Source organism: Gymnoscopelus braueri (assembly GCF_963280865.1).
Source record: "Gymnoscopelus braueri genome assembly, chromosome: 5".
Taxonomy (NCBI): Eukaryota; Metazoa; Chordata; class Actinopteri; order Myctophiformes; family Myctophidae; genus Gymnoscopelus; species Gymnoscopelus braueri.
In genome coordinates, this window is record NC_137606.1 from 1,102,916 (window position 1) to 1,130,914 (window position 27,999).

At 42.6% G+C, this 27,999-nt stretch overlaps 1 protein-coding gene and 1 pseudogene across 2 annotated transcripts in view; one reads left to right on the top strand and one right to left on the bottom strand.

The window, feature by feature from the left end:
- Positions 1 to 27,999, top strand: part of hif1al (hypoxia inducible factor 1 subunit alpha, like) — a 38,207-nt gene that overhangs the window by 146 nt on the left and 10,062 nt on the right. Inside the window, exons 2-6 of the mRNA XM_080428867.1 lie at positions 15,842 to 16,032; positions 17,131 to 17,288; positions 17,812 to 17,896; positions 20,384 to 20,499; positions 23,328 to 23,530. Of these exons, the coding sequence (XP_080284993.1) occupies positions 15,842 to 16,032; positions 17,131 to 17,288; positions 17,812 to 17,896; positions 20,384 to 20,499; positions 23,328 to 23,530 (753 nt within the window). The remainder of the gene's footprint in view (positions 1 to 15,841; positions 16,033 to 17,130; positions 17,289 to 17,811; positions 17,897 to 20,383; positions 20,500 to 23,327; positions 23,531 to 27,999) is intronic.
- On the bottom strand, positions 25,086 to 27,945 carry LOC308085133 (amine sulfotransferase-like; annotated as a pseudogene). Its single transcript has 6 exons — positions 27,804 to 27,945; positions 27,474 to 27,677; positions 27,257 to 27,383; positions 25,611 to 25,705; positions 25,353 to 25,509; positions 25,086 to 25,213 (listed from the first exon to the last, which is right to left on the bottom strand). The product of its transcript is annotated as an amine sulfotransferase-like (transcript).

Below are 27,999 nucleotides of genomic sequence, written 5' to 3' on the forward strand. Positions count from 1 at the left end.
TGATCGTGTCTTCTTCACAGAGTAAGTTCCATGGAATGCTCTCTGTCTCTGTGTTCAACTTTCTGAGTGCTTTAAAAATCAGACTGTTGTGTGTTAAGGAAAAGAATATATCTCAATTTTACCTTGACAATGGAATAATACATGGTGTACTTGGTTATAAAGACCGAGCATTTGATCAACAGAGGTTCAAACCTGCCTTTAACGGTGTCTTAAGTCTGTATTCAAAGATTGAGTGGATAGCCTTGGATCAAGACTGTCATAGATGTCTTTTTTATCGAGTCTTGACTTTTACTTTCTTATCTAGCAAATGCAAATGTCAAAATCGATAATAAAAAAATACATACTTATGATAGCCTTGATAGTTGATCCTAACCGAAGCTAGAGTGGATACAGTCTTCATTATGAATATTTTGGTTTTGTCAGAGCATGATGGGCCTTTGTATGATTTATTTTCTGCTGTATAAAACTGCTGTCTTTCTTCACCACACGTTAGGTGTGTGATTTTAATAGCTCGCTGGTTATGGTAGTTATGCACGTCTAACAGCCAGTCTGATCTACTTAATGCAACGGGTCTCATCATCGACGAATTCCATTCAAAAAATCTCTCATTTGAAGGGATAATAAGGGCTAATCACCATTGATTAGTGGCCACTGGTTGGTTGGCATAAAATACACGGATTTATTAGCCCTCAAATCTTGCATCCACCACAAGCCTGGGATCCGAGTTAGATTTCCCCACTTCCCAGCAGTTGTGAATTGCTACTTGACATTTTAGTCATCATGTTGTTAATGTATTGTTAATAATACTGATTGAGCACCAATCAACAAAGCAAAAAAGAGACAGCAGTAGACTGACTCTACTGTCCAGTGTTGCCAGATTGTGCGAGAGAGACAAGCAACCAGGTCTAGGAAAACAAGCCCAAAAGAAGCAACTAGGCCACATGAGCACGCGTTGTGATCTTGTAGATCTGCTATTTTCGAAAACTCTTGCAATAACATGTGGAACATTTGGATTTTTTACAAGCAACTTTACAGAAAAAGAAGCCCAAAGTAGCTTATAATAAGCCAACATGGCAACATGACACCGGTACTGCGTCGTCTCAACAGTGTTAACATGAGTCTATACTGAGTGATTGATGTACTTTATTTAGTAAGACATGAGAACAACAGTACATGGAAGTACAAATTCACAATACAAGGTCTACTAAACTGGAAGACTCATTAAGCTCTGAGCTTGTTTAAGATGAGATCCCCATGCACACAAATCATGATGAAAGTAGAGAGACAGTAACCTGACCTGACCTGACCTCACAGCAGGTTACCTAGCCTTGTGGCCCACAAGTTGTGGGTGTGACCAATTATTCATCATATGCAAATCAGCAACGGGGAGTGTTTAATATATCTATCACTTTCAATCTCCAAATTGTATGGAGTTTCCCCCTTGCCCCTGGCTACTCTCTACAAAACACTTCACATATTTTGGGCCCCTATTCTGTGTGTGTGCGCATGCGTGCGAGTGTGTGTGTGTGTGTGTGTGTGCCTGCGTCCGCCCACGTGTGCGTGCGTGTGCCAATGACGCGTGTGACGCATGACTAGGCGCGTGTGTCACAGAAGGGGGTGTCGCCAAGTTACGTTACTACAATCCGGGTCGCGCGTGGGCTTCCCCGATTGGCCAACTGGAACTTTGCGTCACGTTTGTGCTGCTGCGTCAATGTGTTTCTCTCTTGCTTTTTGAGTGGTGCCAGCCATTCCTACACTTGACCGTGTGTGTGGGTCTGTCCGTCCGTCCGTCCGTCCGTCCAGTGGCGGAGCGTCCGGGGAGGCCAGGGAGGCGGCCGCCTCCGGGCCCGCGACCCGGGAGGGCCCGGGCCGTCAGATAATAAATCGGTCAAATCAGGCAAAAATAAGAATTAAACAACATAACCCTAACCTAACCCTAACCCTAAAACCGAAATAAAGTGACAAAAAGCCCCCCAAAAAGTGACCGAATCCGCCGAAAACCTGCAAAATTTCAGGGGGGGCCTGATCACTTTGCTGTGCCTCCCGGCCCGGCTTTGAGTTGTTCCGCCACTGCGTCCGTCCGTATGTTTGCGGACGGCCTCAACATGTTGCAACACAAAGATGCAACCAGTTACACTAATTAAACACAAACAGGAGTGCAACACATACGCATAATGAACTCATCAGAGGCATCACTCACTTCACACTGGGTGTGATTTTTTCCCTCATCAGAACACCCCCACTCTTGGGAAAGAAATTGAAAAACATTGGACAATTCATAATCTGGTCTTATTCCCACTCAGAAACACCAAGTTGTGGGAGATGTACACAGAACAGTTAACATATTATTTTAGAGTTATCAAAGGAACAGACAATTTTAAGCTGTAATAGAGACACACGGGGACTACAAATTTCACGCCCACTTTTGAGACAGCGCCGCTACTCCCGGTCCGTTAGAACGATGAACTGCAGCTGCCAATGCATTCCCTATGAGAGGATATGAAAGTTAGCCTACTTTTAAAATTATCCTGCATTAACTGAAGACGATATTGATTTAAATAAAAATATGTTTCCAAATGTATGGATTGTCTTTGTCAACATATCTTCTTGTTTTCTTAATATGATGATGTGTTTCACATTTAATTTGCCACTTTAACGAGTTACCCATAATGCTAACGCAGCAGAGGGTAGACAGCAGACGGGCATTTCAGTGACATCACTGTCTTTACGAGCGCCGAGTGCCGACCACTGGCGTACCCACTGTAGAGGCAGGAGAGGCGGTCGCCTGCCCAACTAAGATCTCACCTCCCCTAAAAAAAAAAAATAACCCGAAAATGTGTCATTGCGTGCTTAATGTCCTCAAAGTCACGCATCCAACAAGCTTTGAACTGAGCAGATTGGACCTTCTGTTCCAGAGATAATGACCAAAACCTATTGAAAACGGCCACTTTCGCCAGTTTTCTGGGTATTGAAAACCTCAAGGGATGCGTCCGTGACGTATATGCCATGCGACCACTTAAACTCTGGATCTACGATGCTAGCGGTTTTGACATACTGATGGAGTATATTATAGTATATTGTGGGTAGTATATCGAGATGAAAGATATGGGACATTAAAAAGGACAAATTAAACAAATGGGACAGATTATTAGAACACAAAAAAAATCGCTACAACCTCAGTAGTTAACCAGTGAAATGACAGTATTTTACAATGCCTCTCATAGAGATTGCATTGAGAGCTGCAGTTCATCGTTCTAACGGACCCCGAGTGTCAAAAATGGGCGTGGATTTGTAGGCCTTCCGCTTCCGGCCGTGTGTCTCTATGGGCATACTGAAACTCGAAGTGAAAATACGAAGATGTAGAGCAGGAGAAAACTCAGTTTGAAGTACTAGAATGAACCCCTCCCCCACTGGTTAAAAGGGTTGGTGGATGACTGTATATTCATGAAATGATGGTGACATTCAGGTGCAGGACAAAGAAGTGAATAATACAATACTAAAGTACTAGTTTAGATGAAAACAAACCCAGTTTTCCCCCTGGAGGTGAGAGGGAGGTCATGTGCCTGCCTTACAGCGTGGGTGAACTAACAAAACAGAACATCAATGAACTGAACATGCTTGATATCAGGTACTGTCTGCCCTGTATAGTTTATATATTGTATAAGTATGTATGTTTATACTGTACTGTGTGTATACTGTATATTTTGTATGTATACTGTAGTCATTTCTGTTTGCATTCTCCTGGCTCTGGCTGTTAAGGACATTTTGTTCTTTTACTGTGTGATAGCCAGGACAGCATGGTGGTGATTCTTTAACTTGCTGACCTACTGCACTATACGGACACCTAGAGACACTATTGTGTGTGTGTGTGTGTGCGCGTGCCTTCACTTGTCTAGGCTAATCAACCACTGCTTATGTAACGGTTGGCTGAGTTCCAGGCACTGTTATTAGCCAGTGAGGGAGTGACTTGCCTGTTGGTGTTGCGGTCAATTGTAGAGCATGAGTGCAGACTCAGAGCATGGCTTCAAATGACTTCCAAGTTGCACGGTGCAGCCATTCAATACACATGCATAACACACACACACACACACACACACACACACACACACACACACACACACACACACACACACACACACACACACACACACACACACACACACACACACACACACACACACACACACAGACAGACGTGTCATGAACACATTAATTGTTATAATCATAAAAATCTTAGTGTATATGTCACAGGGAAAATGGCATTCCAGGGAAATTGACAGGGGAGCGCTTGTTTTATAGGCACGGGGCGGTGCTGCGAGGCGGGGCTTTGATGCGAGGACGACGACCACAACAACAACATACTAACCAGGAAGCTACGCTAGGGGAACGCTGAAAATAAAATGGATAATATGAGAGAAATACTCAAGTAAAGTACGAATACCTCAAAATTGTACTTGAGTAAATCTACTTTGTTACTTTGCACCACTAGAACAAGCCTCAGTGGCGCACTTCGATAATCATTGGACTCCCCACCCACTACCACTGGGAGCCGGGGTTTGACTCCAGCTTGGGACATTACTTTTTCAAACAACCGCGGACTACTTTTTTTTCGCTGATAAAGTATAGTTTTGGACCATGACGGAAGGCGCTCCGACTTAGCAGACCTTGAGGCCGAGGAGTCGCGCCCGAGCGCCTCCAGGCGCGAGTGCCCGCGACGACCGGCCGATGGTCTGCTAGTCGACTTAAGCGCCGTCCGAGTTATGTACCGATAGGCACAGAATCGTAAATGATGTTGTGTGGGGACTGCGTTTGCCCCAAGTGCCACTCACTGCACTAACATAGCCCGCCAGGCCCGCCCCCTGGAGTGTGTGTGTGTGTGTGTGTGTGTGTGTGTGTGTGTGTGTACACGCGCGCGTGTGCGCATGCGTGTGTGCGTGCTGGTTTGTGCATGCGTGCGTGTGTGGTGTGGGGCTCATGTCTGGCTTGCATTGCCCTCTAGCGTTGATTCTACAGAATTGCATGAGGGGCATGAAAACAAGCGTACCCCTTTCAATTTCCCTGGAATGCCATTTTCCCTGTAACATATACATACTTAGGATATAATATCATGGAATACATACAGTTATGCCCCTATATAATAAATAAGATGCTCAAATACAGAGAAGGATTGCTAAAAAACTGTATAGCACTATAGGAGCACAACAGGTGATAGGAGCTTATCTTATTAACATAACACACATGAGTAATAGCACATCTTTGCCAAAGTAATATCAGGTAATTCTTCTACATATTTCTTTTCTGCTGACTAGGACATACTGTTCTCACATACTCCAGCCAGCTGGCAAGCTCCTTCATTCTCTGTGTGTTTACATGTGAAAAAGGGAGTGTACATGTCTACATTAGTCTGTATATTAGCATTGTTTTTTGTTTGTTTTGTTTGTCTGTTTATCTCTGTTGATGAGTGTCTATTATGTCTTTGCGGATGTACAGTATGTGTTTTGTCTGACTGTAAGCGTGGAGCATGTAGGCCCTGTAGCGAGCCACTGAGATGAACCAGTTATTCTATGCATTTGATGTATTACCTTGTGTATACCTTGCTTACTGTAAATTGCTCTGGATTAAGAGTGTCTGCTAAATGCCTGAATTGTACATTTGTAAATTGTAATTCAAATGTGTGTGTGTGTGTGTGTGTGTGTGTGTGTGTGTGTGTGTGTGTGTGTGTGTGTGTGTGTGTGTGTGTGTGTGTGTGTGTGTGTGTGTGTGTGTGTGTGTGTGTGTTTGTGTGTGTTCCATACATGCTAAAGCTTATCGTAGTCTACTACTTGCATACTTCAGTCACAGATAGCTTATGTTTTGTTTTCCATAGCTTAACATCTCAGATAGTGTACATACAGGTCTGGTGATGCATGGATAAAATAGCAGAGGATTAAGATCTGGACTTCGTCTGAGAGAAGCTCATATCTTATTATGGTATGTGTGTTTACTCTGGGGTCAATGTGGCGTCGCTGTTTCATAATGGTTTGTCCTTAGCTGACTTTTACACATAGAGACACATGCATTAGCTGCTAATTCACACACGTGTTAATGATTGACATGTGTGTATGTATATGTGCACTCAAATTCATTCACTCTCTCTCTCTCTCACACACACACACACACACACACACACACACACACACACACACACACACACACACACACACACACACACACATGGCCGTAGCAGACGGGGGGGACTCATCCCCCGCGGGCCGCGGAGCGGCCTCGCGTGGGCCGCGAACCGGTATTTGGGCCGCGAGGCCACGGGGAAAAAGAGGAGGAAAAAAAGCCTCAAATGAGGCCGGCACTAACCTAACCCTAATCCTAACCCTATAACCGAAATAAATAAACCAAAAACTGGGGGAAAAACGGACCCAATCCGCCCAGAACCGCGGAAACGCGCGCGTGCATGAGGCGCGTGGGCCGGTACAAATATGTCCCCCCCAACTGGGAATGGCTTCCGACGGCTCTGCACACACACACACACACACACACGTGTGTGTGTACATGTCCAGGCCACTATTTATTTAGTCTAGCTGAAATGACGCACATAGCCTTGATGGGTAGGGAGATAATACTGTGTGTGTGTGTGTGTGTGTGTGTGTGTGTGTGTGTGTGTGTGTGTGTGTGTGTGTGTGTGTGTGTGTGTGTGTGTGTGTGTGTGTGTGTGTGTGTGTGTGCGCGTGTGTGTGCGTGTGCGTGCGTGCGTGCGTGCGTGTGTGTGTGTGTGTATACTGGCCTCTTGAAACTGAATGGCATTGTTCTTATACTCTCATCTGAAAAGTTTGGGCCTGTTCCCATCATCTCGGACCTACAGTACTGTAAAAATGCCAAAATCTGCTCCAGCTGGAAGCAGTTCCTTCTTAGCTGCCATGTCCTCAAGTTAACTCAGAGAAACATGTTATCTGACATGAATATGTGAAGATCCCACCCCCAAACATCAATTTTGTGTTTTTTTTTATCAAACGATGACACTAGTCACACTTTATTATCCATAAAGTATGATTTACTAGGTATTTCAAATCGTTTCACAATTAGCTAGCATTCTTATCTCATCCATTATGACTTGAAACAGAGGTTCCCAAAGCTTTCCTTGCCAAGAACCCCCAAATAGCCATAGCCTGGTGGGCGCGGGCGCTCTCGCTTGGATCAGCAGGGATCGCGCCCCGAGCATTGTGGTTTTTTCCTCCTGTGCGTAGCGGGGAAAAAAAGCTCACCACAATCTAGCTCTTGACGCCTGCGAGCGTGTGCACAAATGAGCACGAGTGCAAGAATCCCAGGGGAAATGAAGAGCACCCATCACAAACTCATCACAAAAAAAGAAAGAAAAAAACACCGACATCTTCACTTCATGGAGTACATTTTTGGTACCAAATTAACCGAATTAACCACATTAAAGTAACAAACCCCCCCAAAAAAGGTAACAAACCCGGAAAATAACCGCTACGCTATGCGCGCACGCGGAACGTTCGCGCATGCACGCGCGCTGCCGCTGCGCGCTTGCGTTGCGCGCTTGCGTTGCGCGCTTGCGTTGCGCATCCAGAAGCACGGGACATAAATCGGCGCCCCTGTTACCACCCTTCAACTTCTCGGCGCGTCCCAAATAATCGCCCGCCTCTTATTGAAAATGAATTACATAGGCGTGTCAGCTGCTCGTCAGCTGCTCCCCGTCTGAAACGACCCATAGCCTTTTCTTATCTTTTAAGTGACAATAGCCGCTCTATAAACTGACACAATGCATTACATTTGCAACACATTGCAAGCTTGTAGAGCTGCTATTCTATTTTACACGAAAGTGGTTAAACTGGCACAGTAATCTTTTGTCTTTGATTACCTGTTGCACCCTAGAGCTATGCAAACCTTTAACTATTAGGGGTAATTACAGTAAGCTTGGCCTAACAGGGGAGACGGGGACATATCCTACTACTACCATATATGCCTTAAATTGTATACTATATGCCACGCTGCTTGAGTGCTGACTGATATTGAATGTTGGATGAGGACACGTCAAGTTAAATTTGTTGCATTGCCCTTGTACTGTATTGTACTGTAAAGGTAACTCCAGACCAATCCTAGTCGGCCCGATTTTGGGCCGACTTGGCGTCGGGAAGCGTCGTCCAGTCGGTTAGGGGTCCGTCGGGACCTTTTCGGCCGACCCAGAGCCGACCGAACAGCTTTTTAGCCGACTGGTAGAGCAGTGGCAGTGACAACAGAGGGCTGTCAGTGTTGCCAGATTATGTGAGAGAAACAAGCGACCATGTCTATGAAAACCTACATTCACTGTTTCTCGTTGTTGCTCCCAGAGAGAGAGAGATTGATTGATTTGACCTACTTTTGCCTGTGGACCACAGCGCAAAAGTAGGTCAAATCAATCAAGCCTGTGGTGATGTAATTTATTGGGAGCAGGTGTGTAAATTAGTTTTCATGTTGTGTACACGTCAGCAGTGGTGGAAAAAGTACTCAAATGTTTTACTTGAGTAAAAGTATCAATTTTCCTGTCAATAAGTTTTTTTTTTAGACACCATGCAGTCCCCTGTTCATTTGTCAACAATGATCTAAATGGGAAGTTTATTTCAGCAGCTAATGTGACAGTTTTAGTCCGTTTTTTGGTGTGCAACACAACCCTCGTTTAAGTGAATTGCTTTCACCTGCTGCTGCTGTGCGGAGTGTGCGCTACAGGGCATATCTCCGCCAAGCCAGGGTGACCTACCCAGGCTCATGAAATTCATATTCAGGCATAGTAGCCAATTAGAATGAAATCTGCAAAAACGGACTCATATACTGATACAGAACCATATATTGGCTATATATTATGGCTGTCGGGTGGAAATCTTGTATGTTCCTTTTTTATTATTATTTAAAAACAAATTTAAATCGTGAAAATAGCCAATCTACAAGCTGTAATTATTAATAATTAAGAAATACTATATTTTAAAGAGTGAAAAATCAACTAAAGTCATTATTAGTGCAAGTTCATTCACATTTCATTTGAATGAAAATAACTTGTGGGTAAAATACATTCTGTGAATCTAATGTGATTAATGTGACCCCTACTTCAGTCAGTGAAGTCCAGGGCTGAATGTGACATGTTGAGACCTATATAACTAAATATTGGTCATTTGCCAACACATTATTTTGTGAAATAAATGGGTTATATTTCACAGATAGTTATACTATTCTTATAATATATTAAAATACAATCATCCTTAACCTTCAAGTTAAATGCATATTTTCTGTGGACTTAAAAATCATTTTTGGACTTACAAATATTTATTATTTTTTTGGATGGCCTTCCTGCCCTGGCATTTGGCCTTTGTGCCCTCCAAAAAATTACAACACCAAAGGCCAAGTGGCCTTGCCCCTAAAATGACAAAATTCCAGGCTTGAATGCAATAGATGTACTCTGAGTCTGTTACAAGTAAAAGTCCGGAATTCAACATTTACTTGAGTAAAAGTACTAAAGTATTGGTATAAAAATGTACTTAAAGTACCAAAAGTAAAAGTACAAAAATGTTTGAAAATAGCAGATCTACAAGCTCAGAACGCGTGCATCGCAACACGTTGTGAGCTTGTAGATCTGCTATTTTCAAATAGCTTATAGGTATAAAATAGGGCTAAAGTGGTTAATGTATGTTTCATAATGATTTATATCTGCAAAGTAACTAGTAACTAAACATTTAAAATAATTGTTTTGGAGTACAAGTATAGACAATTGGAAATACTCCAGTAAAGTAAAAGTACCTCAAAATTGTACTTATGTACAGTACTTGAGTAAATGTACTAGTTACTTTACACCACTGCACATCAGTGAAGAAAAAACGCTGGGAATATCCCTATGTCCAAGTGGCTTTGCAGGGAAACAAGCCCAAAGTCGCTTATAATAAGCAGACCTGGCAACGCTGGCAGGCTAAAAGTCAAATTAGCACATGAATGGCCAGTCGGCTGACAGACTTAAATGCCAACTTTTGCCAACCGAATACCAGTCTGTTGCAGTCTGTTGCAGTCTGAAAGTAGTCTGCAATAGTCTGGCCGACTAGGATTGGTCTGGAGTTACCTTTAAGCTCTGTTGCACGTGTGCATGTGCTCTGTGCTGTGATCAGTTAATATGTCTGTACTTTTTGTGTGCATTGACGCCCCTGTCAAAATAAAAACAGTCTCTTTCTCACGCTCCTCCCCCTGGTTCACCAGTGAGCTGCGGAAATTGAAGGCAGCAGGCCGTATCCTTGAGCGCCGCTACATGGCGACAGGGCTCACTGTCCACAAGCTGATTTACAGAGAGCACCGAAAGGCCTATTCAACGGCCCTCAGAGACGCACGGTCAAAATTCTATTCCAACATCATTAATAACAGTTCCGGTAACTCCAAGCAACTTTTCTCCACCATAAATAACTTCCTTAAACCACAATCACCCACCCACACTGCCACCACAGAGGATCAGTGCAACAATTACCTGGATTCCTTCAGATCAAAGGTAAATACCATCCGCTCTGTTCTCTCTGCCTCCCCCACTCTACCTGTCCTGATTGCTGCCACACAGCCAGTGATCTCCCAGCCTCTCTGCTGTTTTGTTAACATCACACAGCGAGAGGTTGAGGACACCATCCGCAAGATGAAATCCTCCACTTGTGCCCTTGACCCCTTCCCCACAGCCCTGGTAAAAACCAACATCAGTGCCATAAGTCCTCTCATCACCACAGCCATTAACCACTCCCTCCAAGCCGGCCACGTCCCACCTGCTTTAAAGACTGCCATCATTACACCCCTCCTGAAAAAACCCACCCTTGACCCGGAAGTCTTCACCAACTACAGACCCATCTCCAACCTGCCCTTCCTCTCCAAGGTGCTGGAAAAGGTTGTCGCCACTCAACTTCAACAACATCTCCAACACAATAACCTCTTCGAAACTTTTCAGTCAGGGTTCCGCTCAGCCCACAGCACAGAAACGGCGCTGGTCAGGGTCACTAATGACCTTTTGATGGCAGCTGATGCCGGCTCCCCCTCCCTCCTCATCCTCCTGGACCTCTCGGCGGCTTTCGATACAGTCGACCACAATATTCTCCTCAACCGTCTTCACTCCACCATAGGACTCTCCGACTCCGCACTACACTGGTTCACCTCCTACCTCACAGACAGAACCGAGCGTGTCTCCCTGGGAGGGGCAAGTTCCCGGACACAGCCTGTCACCTGTGGCGTCCCCCAAGGTTCTGTTCTCGGCCCCACCCTCTTCACACTATACATACTCCCCCTTGGTCGTGTCATCAGCCGGCATGGGATTTCCTACCACTGCTACGCTGATGACACCCAACTTTACATCAGGACCAACCCAATCCACTCTGCCTCCTTGCCGTCACCATCTTCAACACCATCATCCACACTGACCACCTGCCTTGAGGAGATAAAGGCGTGGATGACTCAAAATTTCCTACAACTAAACAGTACAAAAACAGAGGCCATTCTAATCGGCACCCCACACCAGGTCAAATCATCCCCAATAACTAGCATCACTTTCTCCAGCCAGATCCTTTCACTCTCACCCGTAGTCACCAACCTCGGTGTTAAAATGGACCCCCACCTGACTTTCGATTCCCATATTAAAAACCTCTGTAAAACCTCATTTTTCCACCTCCGAAATATAGCCAGACTCCGCCCCACACTCACTCTGCCAGATGCCGAAAAACTCATCCACGCCTTTGTCTCCTCAAGGCTTGACTACTGCAACGCACTTCTCATCGGGATCCCTAGCAAGAGCATCCAAAAGCTCCAGTACATCCAGAACAGTGCTGCTAGGATCCTGATGAGAGTGCGGAAATACGAACACATCACACCCATCCTCCATTCACTACACTGGCTCCCCATCTCCGTCAGAATCGAATACAAGGTCTCCCTCCTCACTCATCAGTGCATCTACAGCAATGCCCCCTCCTACCTAAAGGAACTCATCAAACCCCCGAACTCCACCCGCTCCACCCGCTCACTCCGCTCCAGAAACTCAAACGTACTGGAGCCCCGCACGACGAATCTCCGCACCATGGGGGATCGGGCCTTCTGCTCAGCTGCTCCTCGACTGTGGAATGCCCTCCCGGACCATCTGAGAGCACCACAGTCGATTGACACTTTTAAAAAGGGCCTAAAAACCTTCCTTTTTAACAAGGCATTTGCTTAGACAGAGATGTAGTTGTTTTATCCTTTTAAACTTCTACTGTGCCTGCTGACTTGATCTGAAGTTTATTCATTTCACTGTTTTACTTTTATTGTTGTTTTCTTTTTTTCTTTTTATGTTTTTAATCCTGTAGCACTTTGAGATTTGTTTCAAATATAAAGTGCGTTACAAATAAAAATTATTATTAAAAATTATTATTATTGAGTTGGATGGACTGGGGGGGTTGACTCACTGGGATAATACTGTCATTCTGACAGACACACACACACACAAGTGTATTTTTTATTTTTACTACAGACGAGAGGCTGCGCTACCGCGGTGCGAGGGGAAAGAATCAAAAGTACCATAACGTTAAGGAGAACTCCTTCTAACGCTATGGATCAGAGCTAGGTCATGCCCAAAGATAGGGTCTATGATGTCAGGCTTGGGTGTTTTGGTTAGCTCCATATATGGAGCCCCAGGAGGGGGTCTATGATGTCAGGCTTGGATGTTTTGGTTAGCTCCATATATGGAGCCCCAGGAGGGGGTCTATGATGTCAGACTTGGGCATGTCAGTTATCTCCGGGCATCCTGAACACGGTCTAACTTGCGGTGGTATCCATTTATGAATAATGCTGGCAAGTATGCACTGAACCGTACTTTACAGCCGCCCCCACAGATTTCGAATCAGACTTCACCTAATCTGGAGTACTTAACACTCACCTTTACCATCATTACTCCAACTCATCAGCAAGCGATCACCCTAACCATCCTGCATAGTGCAAAACCAGACTGTTCTTGATAAAGAATGACAAGAGTGGAAAGCCAGAGTAGCACTTGTCTGGACACTACAGATTCAGACTGTGTCCATAAATACGCTTTGACAGGGCGGATGCATGCCTTTGGGCTTTAGATGAAGACCGGACCTCTGTGTGTGTGTGTGTGTGTGTGTGTGTGTGTGTGTGTGTGTGTGTGTGTGTGTGTGTGTGTGTGTGTGTGTGTGTGTGTGTGTGTGTGTGTGTGTGTGTGTGTGTGTGTGTGTGTGTGTGTGTGTGTGTGTGTGTGCGTGCGTGTGTGCGTGCATGCACATCTTCCTGCCTTTGTAGCAGACAGCACACAATATATGCCAATCTCCTGTACGATACAGTCCTGAATGTAATAATCACCTCCATTGTTGTAAGTGAGGTCTATCACAACAATATCCTCTCCCATATCTACTGGTGTCTGAACCCATTAAAGGAGAATACCACTCATTTTCAAAATTGAACTATGTCTTCAATACACCTTAGAGCTGTTGTGTGGAAATAAGAAAAAAGTCCCCCCACCCTTCTATGTTGCCTAGAACTGGATAATTGATTGAGGTCATGTGATCAGTGACATACGCACGGTGTACTTTTGGCTCCGCCCCCTCAGCCAAAAACACACCCTGCGTATGTCACTGATCACATGACCTCAATCAATTATCCAGTTCTAGGCAACATAGAAGTGGGGGGGGACATTTTTCAGTGTGTACAGTTCTAAGGTGTATTAAAGACATTTCAATGTTGAAAATGAGTGGTATTCCCCTTTAACTCTGCGTTGCATAAACCTTTTTCTTCATCCTCCAATATGCATTAAACGTTACGTCAGTACTAATAATTACTAAACAAGTGCAGGGATACCAGATGGCTGTCAAGGAATGTGTGGAGAGCAGTTCCCAATAGCTGGGTTAGGGTTAGTTGTGTTTAGTTGTGGTTAAATATTGTGGTATTGAATTCAAAGTATCCAAACTAAGTAATCATGGCCCATGCAGGACTGCAACCTGTGCCCCCATGCTTTGTGATTGAAGAGCATTATAAAGCTCTAAAACTGGAGGTCAGTGTGCTGGGGGTCAGTGGCTGTGTGCCCATATAGCCTGTTTGTGTACCTACAACTACTACTGCCTGCCTACATCCTTTTAACTGATCGGGTTCATTGTTTGTTTGTTTTGCTGTGGTATTGTAATCTTCTTAGAACTGCGATCACAGGATGTTGTTGTTGAACTGTAATAACTGTTATCAATGTCATCTGAATGAAAAGGTTTATGTTTGTCTTTGGTCAGAGCTTTTGGGGCTGAGAGGTTACAGTCTATTCTGAGCGTTGTGCCCTCAAGGCCTAAACCTGAGTCTTTAATACAAAGCCTAAATAGTGATTTTTGTTTTGTTATTTTGTGAGTTATAATCCATGGCTAAATATAATTTTGAGTGTGAACATAGTTATAATACTTCGGGTGAGACCCATTCAGTAGTGTCTGTCTGTCTGTCTGTCTGTCTGTCTGTCTGTCTGTCTGTCTGTCTGTCTGTCTGTCTGTCTGTCTGTCTGTCTGTCTGTCTGTCTGTCTGTCTGTCTGTCTGTCTGTCTGTCTGTCTGTCTGTCTGTGTGTGTGTGTGTGTGTGTGTAGAGAGACTTGTACTGTACATTACTCTCTATGTCTGGTATATGTTTGGTACACTGGGGTGAAACATACAGTATAGCTCACTCACAGGCTATTGTAATGCTACCAGATATTAACTTTCACCCCAAGCAATCAACTAATTCAAAGCATTTCCGATGCTGAAGATTATTATTGATCTTCTTCCTGGTCTGTTTGTTCATAAACCTGATTGTGTGGGGGAAGTAGCTATTTTGAAGCCTATTGCCAGTGGCCTTGTGGCTTCAAAGCCACTTCCCGAGTGGCACCATTTAACTTAATGCAATAACGGACAAGTTTTCTTTGCTGGAGAAGTGGTGTCTATTGAAAGCTGGCAGCACCAAAACGCAATCAAATCGCTTTTGTCGCTGATTATGCCTGTGCTGCTGTTGCATTTATTTGACTATTATTATAACTGTGTACTTATTATATTTCTCATTATTTACAGTGATTCATGGTCATTATCACTTAAATCAGGTTGCATTTAGTTTGTAGCTGAGCAAACGGGGACAGGAGAGGACTGGGGTGGTTGAACTCGCAAAACAGCTGCATGTGTAGAATGTTTGAGAGATGAGAGAGAAAGTATGTACAGTATGTACTGTATGAAGAGAAGGAAGAAACACTGTTGTTGCCTGACTTGACCTGAACCTATCAGGACACAGTGTTCTGACACAGACTGCGGGTGGGGGAGGGGCATGACAGGAAGGACAAGGCAGGGAGTGAAGGAAGGAGGAGCTGTCTCGATTAGCAGCCGTCAAAATAAAATGTTCTGTGCTGCTGTCTTCTATTTTTTTCTTTCCACATTGACAAAAACAGACAGGGAATGTTTATAGAATCAGACTGTGCCAGCTGTGATCTTTCATATATATAGAATGGATGATCTGTACATGTTGTATCCTTGTACAAATAAACACCCTATATAAAGTTAAGGCAGTGATAATACGAGTCTGCAGAGGCTTCTTATTATGATATGGTCACAAAGCAGGGAATGTTTAACTGTCTCAGATTTTGTGCAGAGCTGCATAGTTATGATGGAAACATCAGTGAAGAATGTCACTTGTATTGCAAATAATGTATTCAGCAGATATATACTTTTGGAAAACTGCAATGTGAAAATGATAATAAGGTGGATAATGAGAAGTCCCTGTAAAATAATAAATACATATTGTATTTATTTTTTGTTTTTAAATCTTCCTCTCTCCTCTCTTCTCTTTCTTTTTCTTTCTATACTGCAGCTCCAGTTCTGAGCAGAGGAAGGTGCGTTCCCGTGATGCGGCCAGATGTAGGCGGAGCCAGGAGACAGAGGTCTTCTATGAGCTGGCGCACACTTTGCCCCTCCCACGCAGAGTCTCCGCCCACCTGGACAAGGCCGCCATCATGAGGGTCACCCTCAGCTTCCTGCATATGCACCACCTCCTCAGAACAGGTGAGGAACACCCGTCACGTGGTTCTGGTGAGGAGACTAAGAACCAACCTAACCAACAAGTTTTGTACAAAACAGTCACACACATTTTCCTATGTGTCTGCATTTTGAGCAAACATGCAGCGGCTGTAGTGATGTACTGTAGAGTACCATGCAGTCTATGCACTGAATACAGACAAAAATACATTTACCTCCGTTGCGATTTGTGAAAGGGTTCCCGCCACCCTCCTTGCAAGGCTAAACAGCCAAGCAGAGAGCTCTACCCCCCTCTCTGCCGCCCTCTCCGCCCCCTTGCTGCTATTGGCTAATGACATCTGACAACCGACTGAGCAGGCTTGGTCGGCGAGTGGCACCTCACTACAACTGACGACCCGTCACGACCTCATACACACCACACAGACTACAACAGATTTTCGGCCACTGACGCTTTCCAACACTTATCAGCACCAACGTCAGGCCGGTGTGTGAGGGCCTTTAGAACGAAAAACATGGTCACTCATTGTAATTTAGCCTGGATAAGAGTGTCAACTCAATATTTGCTTATAATGGGAAGTTAAAGGTAGGGTAAGTGATTTTCTTTGGTTAAAATAAGTGTTAAATAGCTCTATATTCTACTGTATAGTATAGAGTGTTTGTTCAGTAACAGAGTCTCCATGTCTCTCCAGCTCTTTATTAAACAGAAAATGCATTTTCAGGTCAGGATACACATTTTATCCAATCAGGACAGAGAACTCAGTCAGGATACAGATTAAACAAGTGAAATTGGAAGTAATGACACAAAGAATTGAGCAGACAAAATGGAATTGGAACACTATAAAAATGAAGCTTATAAATGGGTACTCTCTCCTGATTGGCTGAAATGTTGTCACCTATACCTTAACATGTATTTTCTGTTTATTAAAGAGCTGGAGAGACAGGGAGACTCCTATTACTGAACAAACACTCCATAGCAATGATTACTATCAGAATATAGTGCTTTAACCTTTTAACAAAAAACCATTTGTTTTAACCAAAAAATATCACTTACCCTACCTTTAAATGTTTATGGCTTACAAATCCAGCTTAGTATGCCTGTGTGCCATTGTGGTGTTGTGACCTCAGATGAGAAGCAGGGGGAGGAGCCTAAACAGGAAGCGGAAGAGGATTTGATGGATACGTTATATCCACAAGCACTGGCTGGCTTCGTCATGGTGATGACAGAAGAAGGAGACATTATCTATCTATCGGACAGCGTCAGCAAGCACATCGGCATCACACAGGTACCGTACGCACAGGAATCATGCTGGTTGGTTTACTTTTCTACGATAGGAAGTTATTTGTGTCTAACAGTACTCTTGGTCCCTATAGGATTGGAGTTGAGGAACCACTGTGACCAGGGTTCTTATGTCTAATTTATACTTACAGCATTGATCTAGACTAGAGTTTTCATGGTAGATACATTATGTAAAACAGAGCTAAGAATAAATGGTTGCTTTAAGTCTATCTTTCTGAGGGAGATGATCCCTCTATGCAGAGTCGTGTTTACTAGTGTGTACACACACACACACACACACACACACACACACACACACACACACACACACACACACACACACACACACACACACACACACACACACACACACACACACACACACACACACACACACACACACACACACACATACACACACTCTGTACTATTTGTCTGTAAATGTGTGTGCTCAGAGAAACCACAGTTAAATGTATTCAGTATATAGGTGTATTTGTGTTGATACTCTTGTTCTTATTGTCCATGTACAGATGGAGTTGCTGGGTCAGAGTGTGTATGACTTTGTCCACCCCTGTGACCAGGAGGAGCTCAGAGACCTGCTGGCTCCCAGGCCAGGTCAGTCACTCTCCCTGCACATGAGCAGTGGTACTCTAATGTTTAAGTAAAAGTATCAATACTGCAATGTAGAAGTACTCTGTTAAAAAAGTCCGGAATTCAAACTTTACTTGAGTAAAAGTACAAAAGTATTGGTATCAAAATGTACTCAAAGTACCAAAAGTAAAAGTACTAAAATGTTTGAAAATAGCAGATCTACAAGTTCACAACGCTTGTAGATCGGCTATTTTCAAATATCTTAGGAATAAAATAGGGCTAAAGTGGTAAATGTATGTTTTATAATGTCATAATTTATACCTGCAAAGTAACTAGTAACTAAAGTTTTCAAATAATTGTAGTGGAGTAAAAGTACAATATTTGCCTCTGAGATGTAGTGGAGTAGAAGTAAAAGTACTGATAATTGGAAATACTCCAGTAAAGTAAAAGTACCTCAAAATTGTACTTAAGTACAGTACTTGAGTAAATGTACTTAGTTACTTTACACCACTGCACATGAGTCATGACATGTCCCTAGCATTTACTGTCTAGTCTATGGATGACATAAGATGACATCACACTCACAGTGACCTGATTACTAAAATCAGTAGCAAGCAGTCATGTTAAAAAGACAAACATAATATGTTTAATAGCATATTATGCTGCTATTAAACCTTATATACTTTGTTGATCGGGTTTCCCAGGGCTCTATACTTGGTCTGCTCCTTTTTTCCCTCTTCATCAAATCTCTTTGACAAAAAACGCATCACACGCGACTCATTGTGAGCTTGTATCTTCTTTGCTGAATATACACCCCATAAGAATGTCCGGGACTTATTTTAATGAATAAAACTTTATTTTAACCAATCTGTATGGTAAAATATGTTGATACAGTGTGGTCTCCCTACTCTTCCATGGAGAGATGTCAACCCTGGTGTGGGGTAGGACACCTACTGGCTAACAATGTCAATAAAGTTATTTGAAGCAGACAGACACACTGGATTGGATACTAGATCTAGATCTAGATTAATTTATTATATCCCCATTTGCTACTGCAGTGTTACAGCAGCTACTCTTCCTGGGATCTCCAATAGCATCATCAACAACAAAAATTACATCAATTCAAAACATTCAACAGACTCACCACAACACACAGTACAACACAGAACACTAACTCAAAACTTGTCACATATACAATAGCTCTATATTACAATTGAATCTCTAACATAATTGATGGATCACTTAATTCACCTTCAAAATCTCACAAAATAAAGAAATGTTATGTATAGCCCTCTACTGTACTTTCATATCACATCTTAACTGCCATCTTTATTCAAGTTCAGAGTTTACCTTTCTCTGTCGGGAGAGGGAGACAGGCGGCTTTAAAACTTAAGTTTGGAGTTTAGAATGCCAAAAAAAATCCTGATTCAATGTTGATAAAGGTCCAGATTAAACTTAAACTAAATGTATTGTCATTAATGAATGGACCCTTCGCTAAACCCCACCCCAAAAGCGATTGTCCAATGCCAGCTTAGCAACCGTTGTTAGCCTGGCATAGGTCTGGCAAACTTTCGTCACCTGCCATAGCTGTCAATGTTATTTCGCCCGCACACACAATCATTTGCAACATAATAGCAAGAATAGGAATACCACGATAACGCAATGGTGACTATTTGGAGGCTGCTTTTCCCAAGCTGAAATCTGCACTTAAACTGCTTGTTGAACACATACACAGTTTAACGTCAGGAAAGTTACACGACACGACTCACTCGCCCAGGTGGTGTCAATAATAGGCTACTAATCACCGTAATCGTAACAAAATTCAGAATCACAGCGCTGCCTGTTTCAGATTCCGCACGTTAAAGTATATTAATTCATTTGTTCGTCTATTTATTAACTGCTACTACAGTCTTACCCTGCGGTACATGAAAACTCCTGTTACAGTCATGGATCAACTTTAACCTGGTGTTTGCACTTTCTCCATTTACGGTCCGTACATCTATATAAACATTCAGATTTCAAATATAAAGTGCTTACCCCATGGCCACGGATGTTAAAATTATGCACGGGACTCTCAAAAGTACCCGTATATTCTGTATTGTTCAATAAAAAGCATTTTAATCCGATCAGTTGAAGTTCATCCATGACGGTCGTGACAGTAGACAGTCGTGTATCCATGGCTATTACTCCCTCTAACATTTCCCATGTTTTTAGTTTATTGAAATAATGTCATGCACATTTGTCCAGTGCATAGCCTACTGCAGGCCGTGTTGACTAGATTTAGAAGAGATTTTGAAGCTCTTGCTCCTGAAATGATCGATTATTTTAAAGGGGAAAAGCCATCATTTAACATGCAAGTCAATGGGTGAGAAGCAAAGTTTGACAGGCGCTGCCAGGCCTGGGTGTGACTAACTTCGCACCACCAGTCACAGAGTGGAGTGGGTGGGGCTTAGCGAAGGGTCCATTGCATTGCAAAAGTAACTTTTACCTATCTACCTATCTTCATTGCAGGTGTGTCTAAAAAAAACCTGTTACAACAGCAGACAGGGAGAAACTTCTTCCTGCGCCTGAAGAGCACTCTGACCAGCAGAGGGCGCACCGTCAACATCAAGTCTGCCACCTGGAAGGTTCAGTACACACTCAATTATGTTTATTGTCCTTTCTATCTCACAGATGCTGATGCACACACATTATATGGACACACAGGACAGTAGTAGTCCAGTACAATCTGAAATGTGAACCTCCTCCAGTTCAGTTGACAATTTTGTTTTCCCATATGCAAACTTGTCACCTTTCAGCAAAATTCTCAGTTTTCAATCAGAAATAGATGGCCTATATGTAATTTGTGTAGGCGGAGATGAAAGTGAAAGTGGGTACTGAAAGTGAAAGACGCATGTCTACTTAAAGTAAGAGTGATGCATTTCTATTCAAAGTAAGAGTGGTTCATGTGACTCACACAAATTGAAAGAGTTTGATTCGTGCCTAGAGGGATCATCTGGGTAGACACATTGGTGTGTTCTAGATTTTTTTGGAGGGTATACTATAACTATTCCCTCGCTAGTTCCTCCCACACGCACGGCACGCGCGTGTGTATAATTAATTCATGTAAAAAAAAAATCGTGTGCGAACGGCCCCGCACAGACTCGGCCAGGCCCACTCAGGCCCAGTTTCACACAGTAACACTGAGTACAATTACAATATGCTTTGTACTGAGTTTCTGATGTTAATAATCACCCTGTAACTCAACCACTTCGGAGCTGCGTTTAGCCTTAGATGCATTTTCAATGCAAAGCATGGATTATTACCATGAAAGAGTGCAAGGATTATAAATAAATGCTGGTTAGGCTTATCAGATAATAGCAGTGTTAACAGCGAGCATTCCTGTATATATTACAGAATAGTATTAACTTGGCATTGAAGACACAAACTGTATTGAAGATTCAAGTTTTGCTGTGCTATGACGCGCAATTTGAATACTAATGAAGTAGCCTACTCAATTCAGTGACCTACTACGTTCAATGAAGTGAATGGCAGGTTGTTGAGTTAATGTGTGAATTCCGTCGCCAGTAGCCATTAATTATCACCTCAAGAACAATAGCCACACACGATAAGCTATCAACTCAGAGTTAGACTAGTCAGACCACATTCTTGCTGTTTGTATTGCTGAGCCTGCGCCCCCCCAGCCCAGCCACTCCTGGGTGCATCGTATCAGATGCGTATCAACGTATCAGATATGCCGTTTCGAACTGTTTTTGGATGTATACGGTGGCGACGGAAAAAATCTGTAGGCCATACGGCGTATACAGCGTACCACGGTAGAACACACCTGGGTAGACATGTCGTTTGGCCATAGACTTTCTTCCTGTGCCTATTCAAAGCCAAAGAGTGATGTGTGTTTGGATCCTGTGGTTTTCTTTCAGAATAATTTTAGGAGAACATGATGCAGGTGGATGCAGGGATTAAGTGGAGGTGGTCATGGTTGACATTGAGGTTAAAGCGGAGCATACGTTTCCACTATGGGATGCTTTCAAGAAAATACATGAAATAGGTCATACAAAGTGCGCTCTCTGCCACAAAGATATGAACGTTGCAAACAAGGGCAGCCATGCTTTGCTGACATATTATATTATTGTAAAACCTCCAGTGGTGGAAAAAGTACTCAAATGTTTTACTTAAGTTAAAGTATCAATACTGCAATGTAGAAGTACTCTTTTACAAGTGAAAGTCCCAAATTCAAAATGTATTACTTGAGTAAAAGTACAAAGGTATTGGTATAAAAATGTACTTAAAGTACCAAAAGTAAAAGTATTAAAATGTTTGAAAATAGCAGATCTGCAAGCTCATTACGCGTTGCGCTGCGACGCGTTATGAGCTTGTAGATCGGCTATTTTCAAATAGCCTAGGTATAAAATATGGCTAAAGTGGTTAATGTATGTTTTATAATGTAATCATTTATACCTGCAAAGTAACTAGTAACTAAAGTTTTCAAGTAATTGTAGTGGAGTAAAAGTACAATATTTGCCTCTGAGATGTAGTGGAGTAGAAGTAAAAGTATAGACAATTGAAAATGCTCCAGTAAAGTAAAAGTACCTCAAAATTGTACTTAAGTACAGTACTTGAGTAAATGTACTCAAAGTTACTTTACACCACTGAAAACCTCGAATGCACAGGAAGATGATATCATAATTATTAATGACACAGAGTAGCCAGCAGCCTTCTATCCAGAAAGATCCCCGGACTCCCTAGAGACCGGACATACCTCCAGCCTCCTCTAGCAGGCCTGTGTTTCCCCTGCTCACGCATCCTTGTCATTTTTTCCACTTTTCTACAAATGGCTTCTAAATCAGTACACACTTTCAAGATTTTTCCAAAATGTTCAAAAATAGCAGATGTACAAGCTCGCAGCGCGGCACGAAGTGACGCAGTGCAAGCTTGTACATCTGCTATTTTTGAATAGCCAACGCTTTTGATTTGATTTGATTTTGATTTGAATATTTGATTTTAAAACAGCACAATTACATTTAAAATACTTTTTTCTAAAAGGTCAGCCCAAAAAGGTCCTTGCGGTCTGCGGTTTCCATTCCATTGAGGTCCTTGGTATTCAATTCACTGTCGTATATATATAGCAGCACCAAACAGTTCAAATATCAACACAAAAATACATTTGTCGTCTGTCTGATGGGAAAATGGTACTACCTCCTCTTTTGTCCCCCTGAAAGGCGAATTTTCAGGGCTGCAAAAATCTAAAATGCCACAAGATGGTTTCCCGGTTTTAATGGGTCAACCAGTTTGCATGGCTGCAAATTAGCTTGTCTCTCTCTCTCTCTCTCTCTCTCTCTCTCTCTCTCTCTCTCTCTCTCTCTCTCTCTCTCTCTCTCTCTCTCTCTCTTTCTCTCTCTGTCACAGCCCCTCTTGCATTTTATGTCCTGACAATCTCTCTCATCTCTGTCTGAAGGTCCTGCACTGCACAGGCCACATGAGACCCCTCGGAGTCGGTACCAGCGGTAGTGGTGGTTCAGTGTCGCCCCCTGGTGGCAATGTGATGACACTGCTCTGTGAGCCCATCCCTCACCCCTCCAGCGTGGAGTTCCCCCTGGACACCAGTACATTCCTCACACGACACTCCATGGACCTCCACTTCACTCACTGCGAGGGCAGGTAGGCCTAGTTGAACACACACACACACACACGCACGCGCACGCACACACACACACACACACACACACACACACACACACACACACACACACACACACACACACACACACACACACACACACACACACACACACACACACAGGGGAAAAGTACATGTGTATAGACACACCCCTAGTCACAGAACCACAGTTACAGACTCAAAGTTGAAAGTTGAAAATAATTCTACCTTTTCCTTAATTCTTTATCTAGCACTTTTATCACGCTAAAGACAGGAATGTTTATGATGTTTATCGATGTGGGCCTTGTGGCTTTGATCCTTGCACGTCTTGCTATTTATTAATGTTGGTGATCTACGAGCCTGACTCCTTTTACAGTAACGGCTCTGGATAAGTGTCACCTAATAGCCTAAGATGTAACCACATGCATTGTATGTCATTACATACATACATTACAGAGACATCAGCACATACAGTGAATGGACAGGTTACCGTATATGAGCAGATTTGTTACTGAGCTGGCCAACTCTTCATTGACTTGTTGTTTCATGCTCTGATCAAGTTAACAATCCAGTGCGAGTATAAATGTCCTGCCGCTCAATAACCAATATCCTTCATAAATAATAATGGGTCTAGGGTATTGGAATAAAATAAAATAGAAATACGTTTTGTTATTAGAGCTAATGCACTGGACCATGACTAATACATGTAATACACCGGTAGCCTATTATTTTCTTATGGACCACCGTGCGCAAATATGCTTATCTTATGTTAGGCTATGTGATAATAATAATACTTTTGGTTTTGTGCTCCGCACCCCACCCGTGCGTTTAAAGGTGATCAGATCAGGTGGTCAGTTCGCCATTGTGCTTTTATGGGCGATCCAGTTTAGAGGACCTTGTATTGTAAACTGTACTTCCATGTACTTTTTCCTTGTCTTTCTAAATAAAGTACTTCAATCAATCAGTTTCACCATATGAAAAGCCCAAATGGATTATTTTATGTATTTTTATTTATCGTCTATTTCCTTCTCAGTAAAAATGGAGACGTCACGGGAGGTGTGGGGCGGCGGTCGGGGTGGGGGTATTGAGTTGGGGGGCATGAGGGTATGGAGCAGTGTTGTATTGGTGAATCTATCCCTGGTGGGACGCTGTATTGAATTTATTATTATTTAGAATTGAGGTGTGGAGATTGCCTTGTGACCAAAGTGGCCTACCTATACACTTGACAATATATTACCTTAATTCATTCTGATAATCAATAAACATATGATTGGCCATCTTGTTTTATGTGCATTCACTATTGCTTGTTAGCTCTTCCTCGATAAAACTAAATGTGTTCAATAAAACTTTTCCACCCTGAGCCATGTTGGATGAGATTAGTTTATTGTTCCCTGTGGGGAATTCAATAATCATGTCAGCAAGTAAATTATTAAACAATTATATGTCGTATACATGAGTAGTTAGCTAATACATAACCATAATAACCAGCTGTAATGAGACACGTAGAGTAGACAGTAAAAATATTTCAGCATGGATGGAGAGTATTATTTTCCTCCTTTATAATTGCTGTGACTCAGTGGCCCAGATGAATTTCAGATCCATGTCGCCCATCCGCTCCTGAAGGATCTGATCAAACATCTCACTCTGGGCCATGGTAAAGGTGTTCTTCCAGTCACCGACCTTACCTGCAATTACAATAGAATCACCACAGTCTCAAGATGTTGAACCTTTTCTTTCTCACTGAAGTTGCTATTATGGCTATTTGATAGTAGATCTGTGTCAAGGTCATAGGCTTATTGCCAACAGTGAAAGTGAAATATTTACCTTTGCGCATAAAGTCTGTTGGCAAGAACTTAAAGTTGGCTTGAGGGTCTTTCTTCATGTTCTTGAAGGTAGATTCTTCCACAATTTGATCAATGGAATGTTCACTGAGGTCTTTTCCTAAGAAATGGCAGATCTCTGTTACTGCTGTCTTCAGATCCTACAAGAACAATGGGCAGTGGGTGAAAGAAATTCTGAATTGTAGGTATGTTGAGTACCCCAATGGAAACCATGGGTTGTGTGTGCCATGTTAAATCTTACCAAAATCATATCCTCATATGTCAGGAACAGTATGTTGTACTGGTCTCTCTTAGCATGCCACTCTCTTACGTGATCAAACCAGGAGCTTCCGCCAACTGCATAATGACATGGTATCAGTGATGTAAAGTAACTAAGTACAATTACTCAAGTACTATACTTAAAGGCTACACCATGCATTTAAAAAATAATAATAATATATTGTTTATGTCCCTCAAACGTTTTTCAAAAGGTTTGAGCCTAAATCAAGCCTCAGATATACTCATTCCAACTAACTTCTCTCTGGCTTATAAAGCACTTTCACCTGCAATACCACATTGTCCTGTTTGGCACGGGGCACTATTGAGCCAGTTTGTATGCATGTTATCTCCTGGTTCTGTGTGGAAAAAGTAAAAAATAAACAAATAAAAAAAACCTGATATGCTGTGAAAGCCTGAGTGTTCAAACTGGGGTATTTTTTGGGATAGAAGAGAGGTAGGGGAGACCAAAAACACACAAAAAAGAAGGAAAAGTTAAAATTTATGGTGTAGTCCCTTTAACTCATTGGCCGCCATTATCGCATTAACGCGATCTAATAAATAGCGCGCTTGGCCGCCAGGATCGCGTTAATGCGATCTATGGTCTTTATTGATCTTTATGCTCTGATCACGCTATTCTGTTATGAATCAGGCTAAGTTTCGGGTTCCACTTACTTCAACCACCACTGCATCCGGTTCCATGACTTGGGTTCCGTTTTCGGTTTTACATTTTTCCCCCCAGTCATTTTCGACCATAATAGGGAAACAAATGGTTTTTCACACGCTATGAAAAACGATCGGAGACCTCCCCTCCTATAATCTATGGTCTGGGTGACGAACAGTCATCCCCGTTGTGTATCACAAAGTAATTTTCGCCGATAACAGAATCTGAGACATTTCACTTCCGGTTCATGTGTTTCACTGTGTGAGTGGGTCTGGGAGGGGGCGAGTGTGATCGAGAGGCGATCAAGCTTGGTATGTGCTGCACTCTAGTGGTGGAACGATCAAAACGATTCAAGTGTCAAGCCAGACTTTCTAGATGTGAATTAAATAACAAAATAACGAAACAAAAAAACACGAAAATCGCTGGCAAGGGCTGCTATGAACGAGGTTTTAACTCTGGCAGTCAATGAGTTAAGTACACTTTTGACTTTACTGGAGTTTTTCCCATTTTCAGTACTTTTACTTCTACTCCACTACATCTCAGAGGCAAATATTGTACTTTTACTCCACTAGATTATTTGAAAACTTTAGTTACTAGTTACTTTGCAGATATAAATGATTATATTATAAAACACATTAACCACTTTAGCTCTATTTTATACATCTACAAGCTCACAACGCGTCGCATTGCGACGCGTTGTGAGCTTGTAGATCTGCCATTTTCAAACATTTTAGTACTTCTACTTTTGGTACTTCAAGTATATTTTGATGCCAATACTTTTGTACTTTTACTCAAGTAACATTTTGAACACAGGCCTTTTACTTGTAACAGAGCACTTATACATTGTGGTATTGATACTTTTACTTAAGTAAAACATTTCAGTACTTTTTCCACCACTGCATGGTATTTATACTGTCAATGTAAAGACGTGCATAATGACATGTAGATTTGAATGACAACAGGCCTACCATTCCCTGACAGATACTGCTCCAAAAAGTCCTCGAAGCTTTTTGGAGTTTCCAGCGCAGCCCAGACACGGCAGAAGTGGTAATATGACACAATGTTGTCCTTTGGGTTCCGCATTACATAGATAACCTGCCATTAAAAAAAATAAAACAATAATAGCCTACCGCACTGCAACACCAGCGAACATGAGGTATTAAGTCAACCAACGGGTCCTCTTACTTTCCCCCTCTCCTTCAATCCTGGAGGCGTGAGAGTCGGGGTGAGGTGAGGCAAATAACCGAGGAGAGGGTCGCAAGGAGTAATCTGAACGACCTTCCAAGTATTCCAGCCATGGCATTCGCTCCAAGTTGTTGGGATAAGAAACAGAAACACCTTCATCTAACTCGTATATGGAAGTGATGATTTGCTGAGTCCATATAGTGCCTGTGTGTCAAAATGTTCAAAAAGCTTTTGAGACATTATTAAAAGCCTATAATGGGTCATTTTGGTATGTTAGCACTTAAAGTACAACTCACTAAACAGACAGTCCAAATAAGTTGTCTCACTCACCAGATTTTGGGTAAGTGACAAGAAAGACGTCATCATCACGAATCCCAAACCACTGAAGAGAATCGATGTATTCAGCAGTTGTGCAAACAACTACAAAATTATAGTTTTTATACCTACAGAGATACTCTGTGATCTGCTCCATGTGGAACTTTTGAATAAAACAAAGATTTGCCATACATAGATGACGACAGTCCAC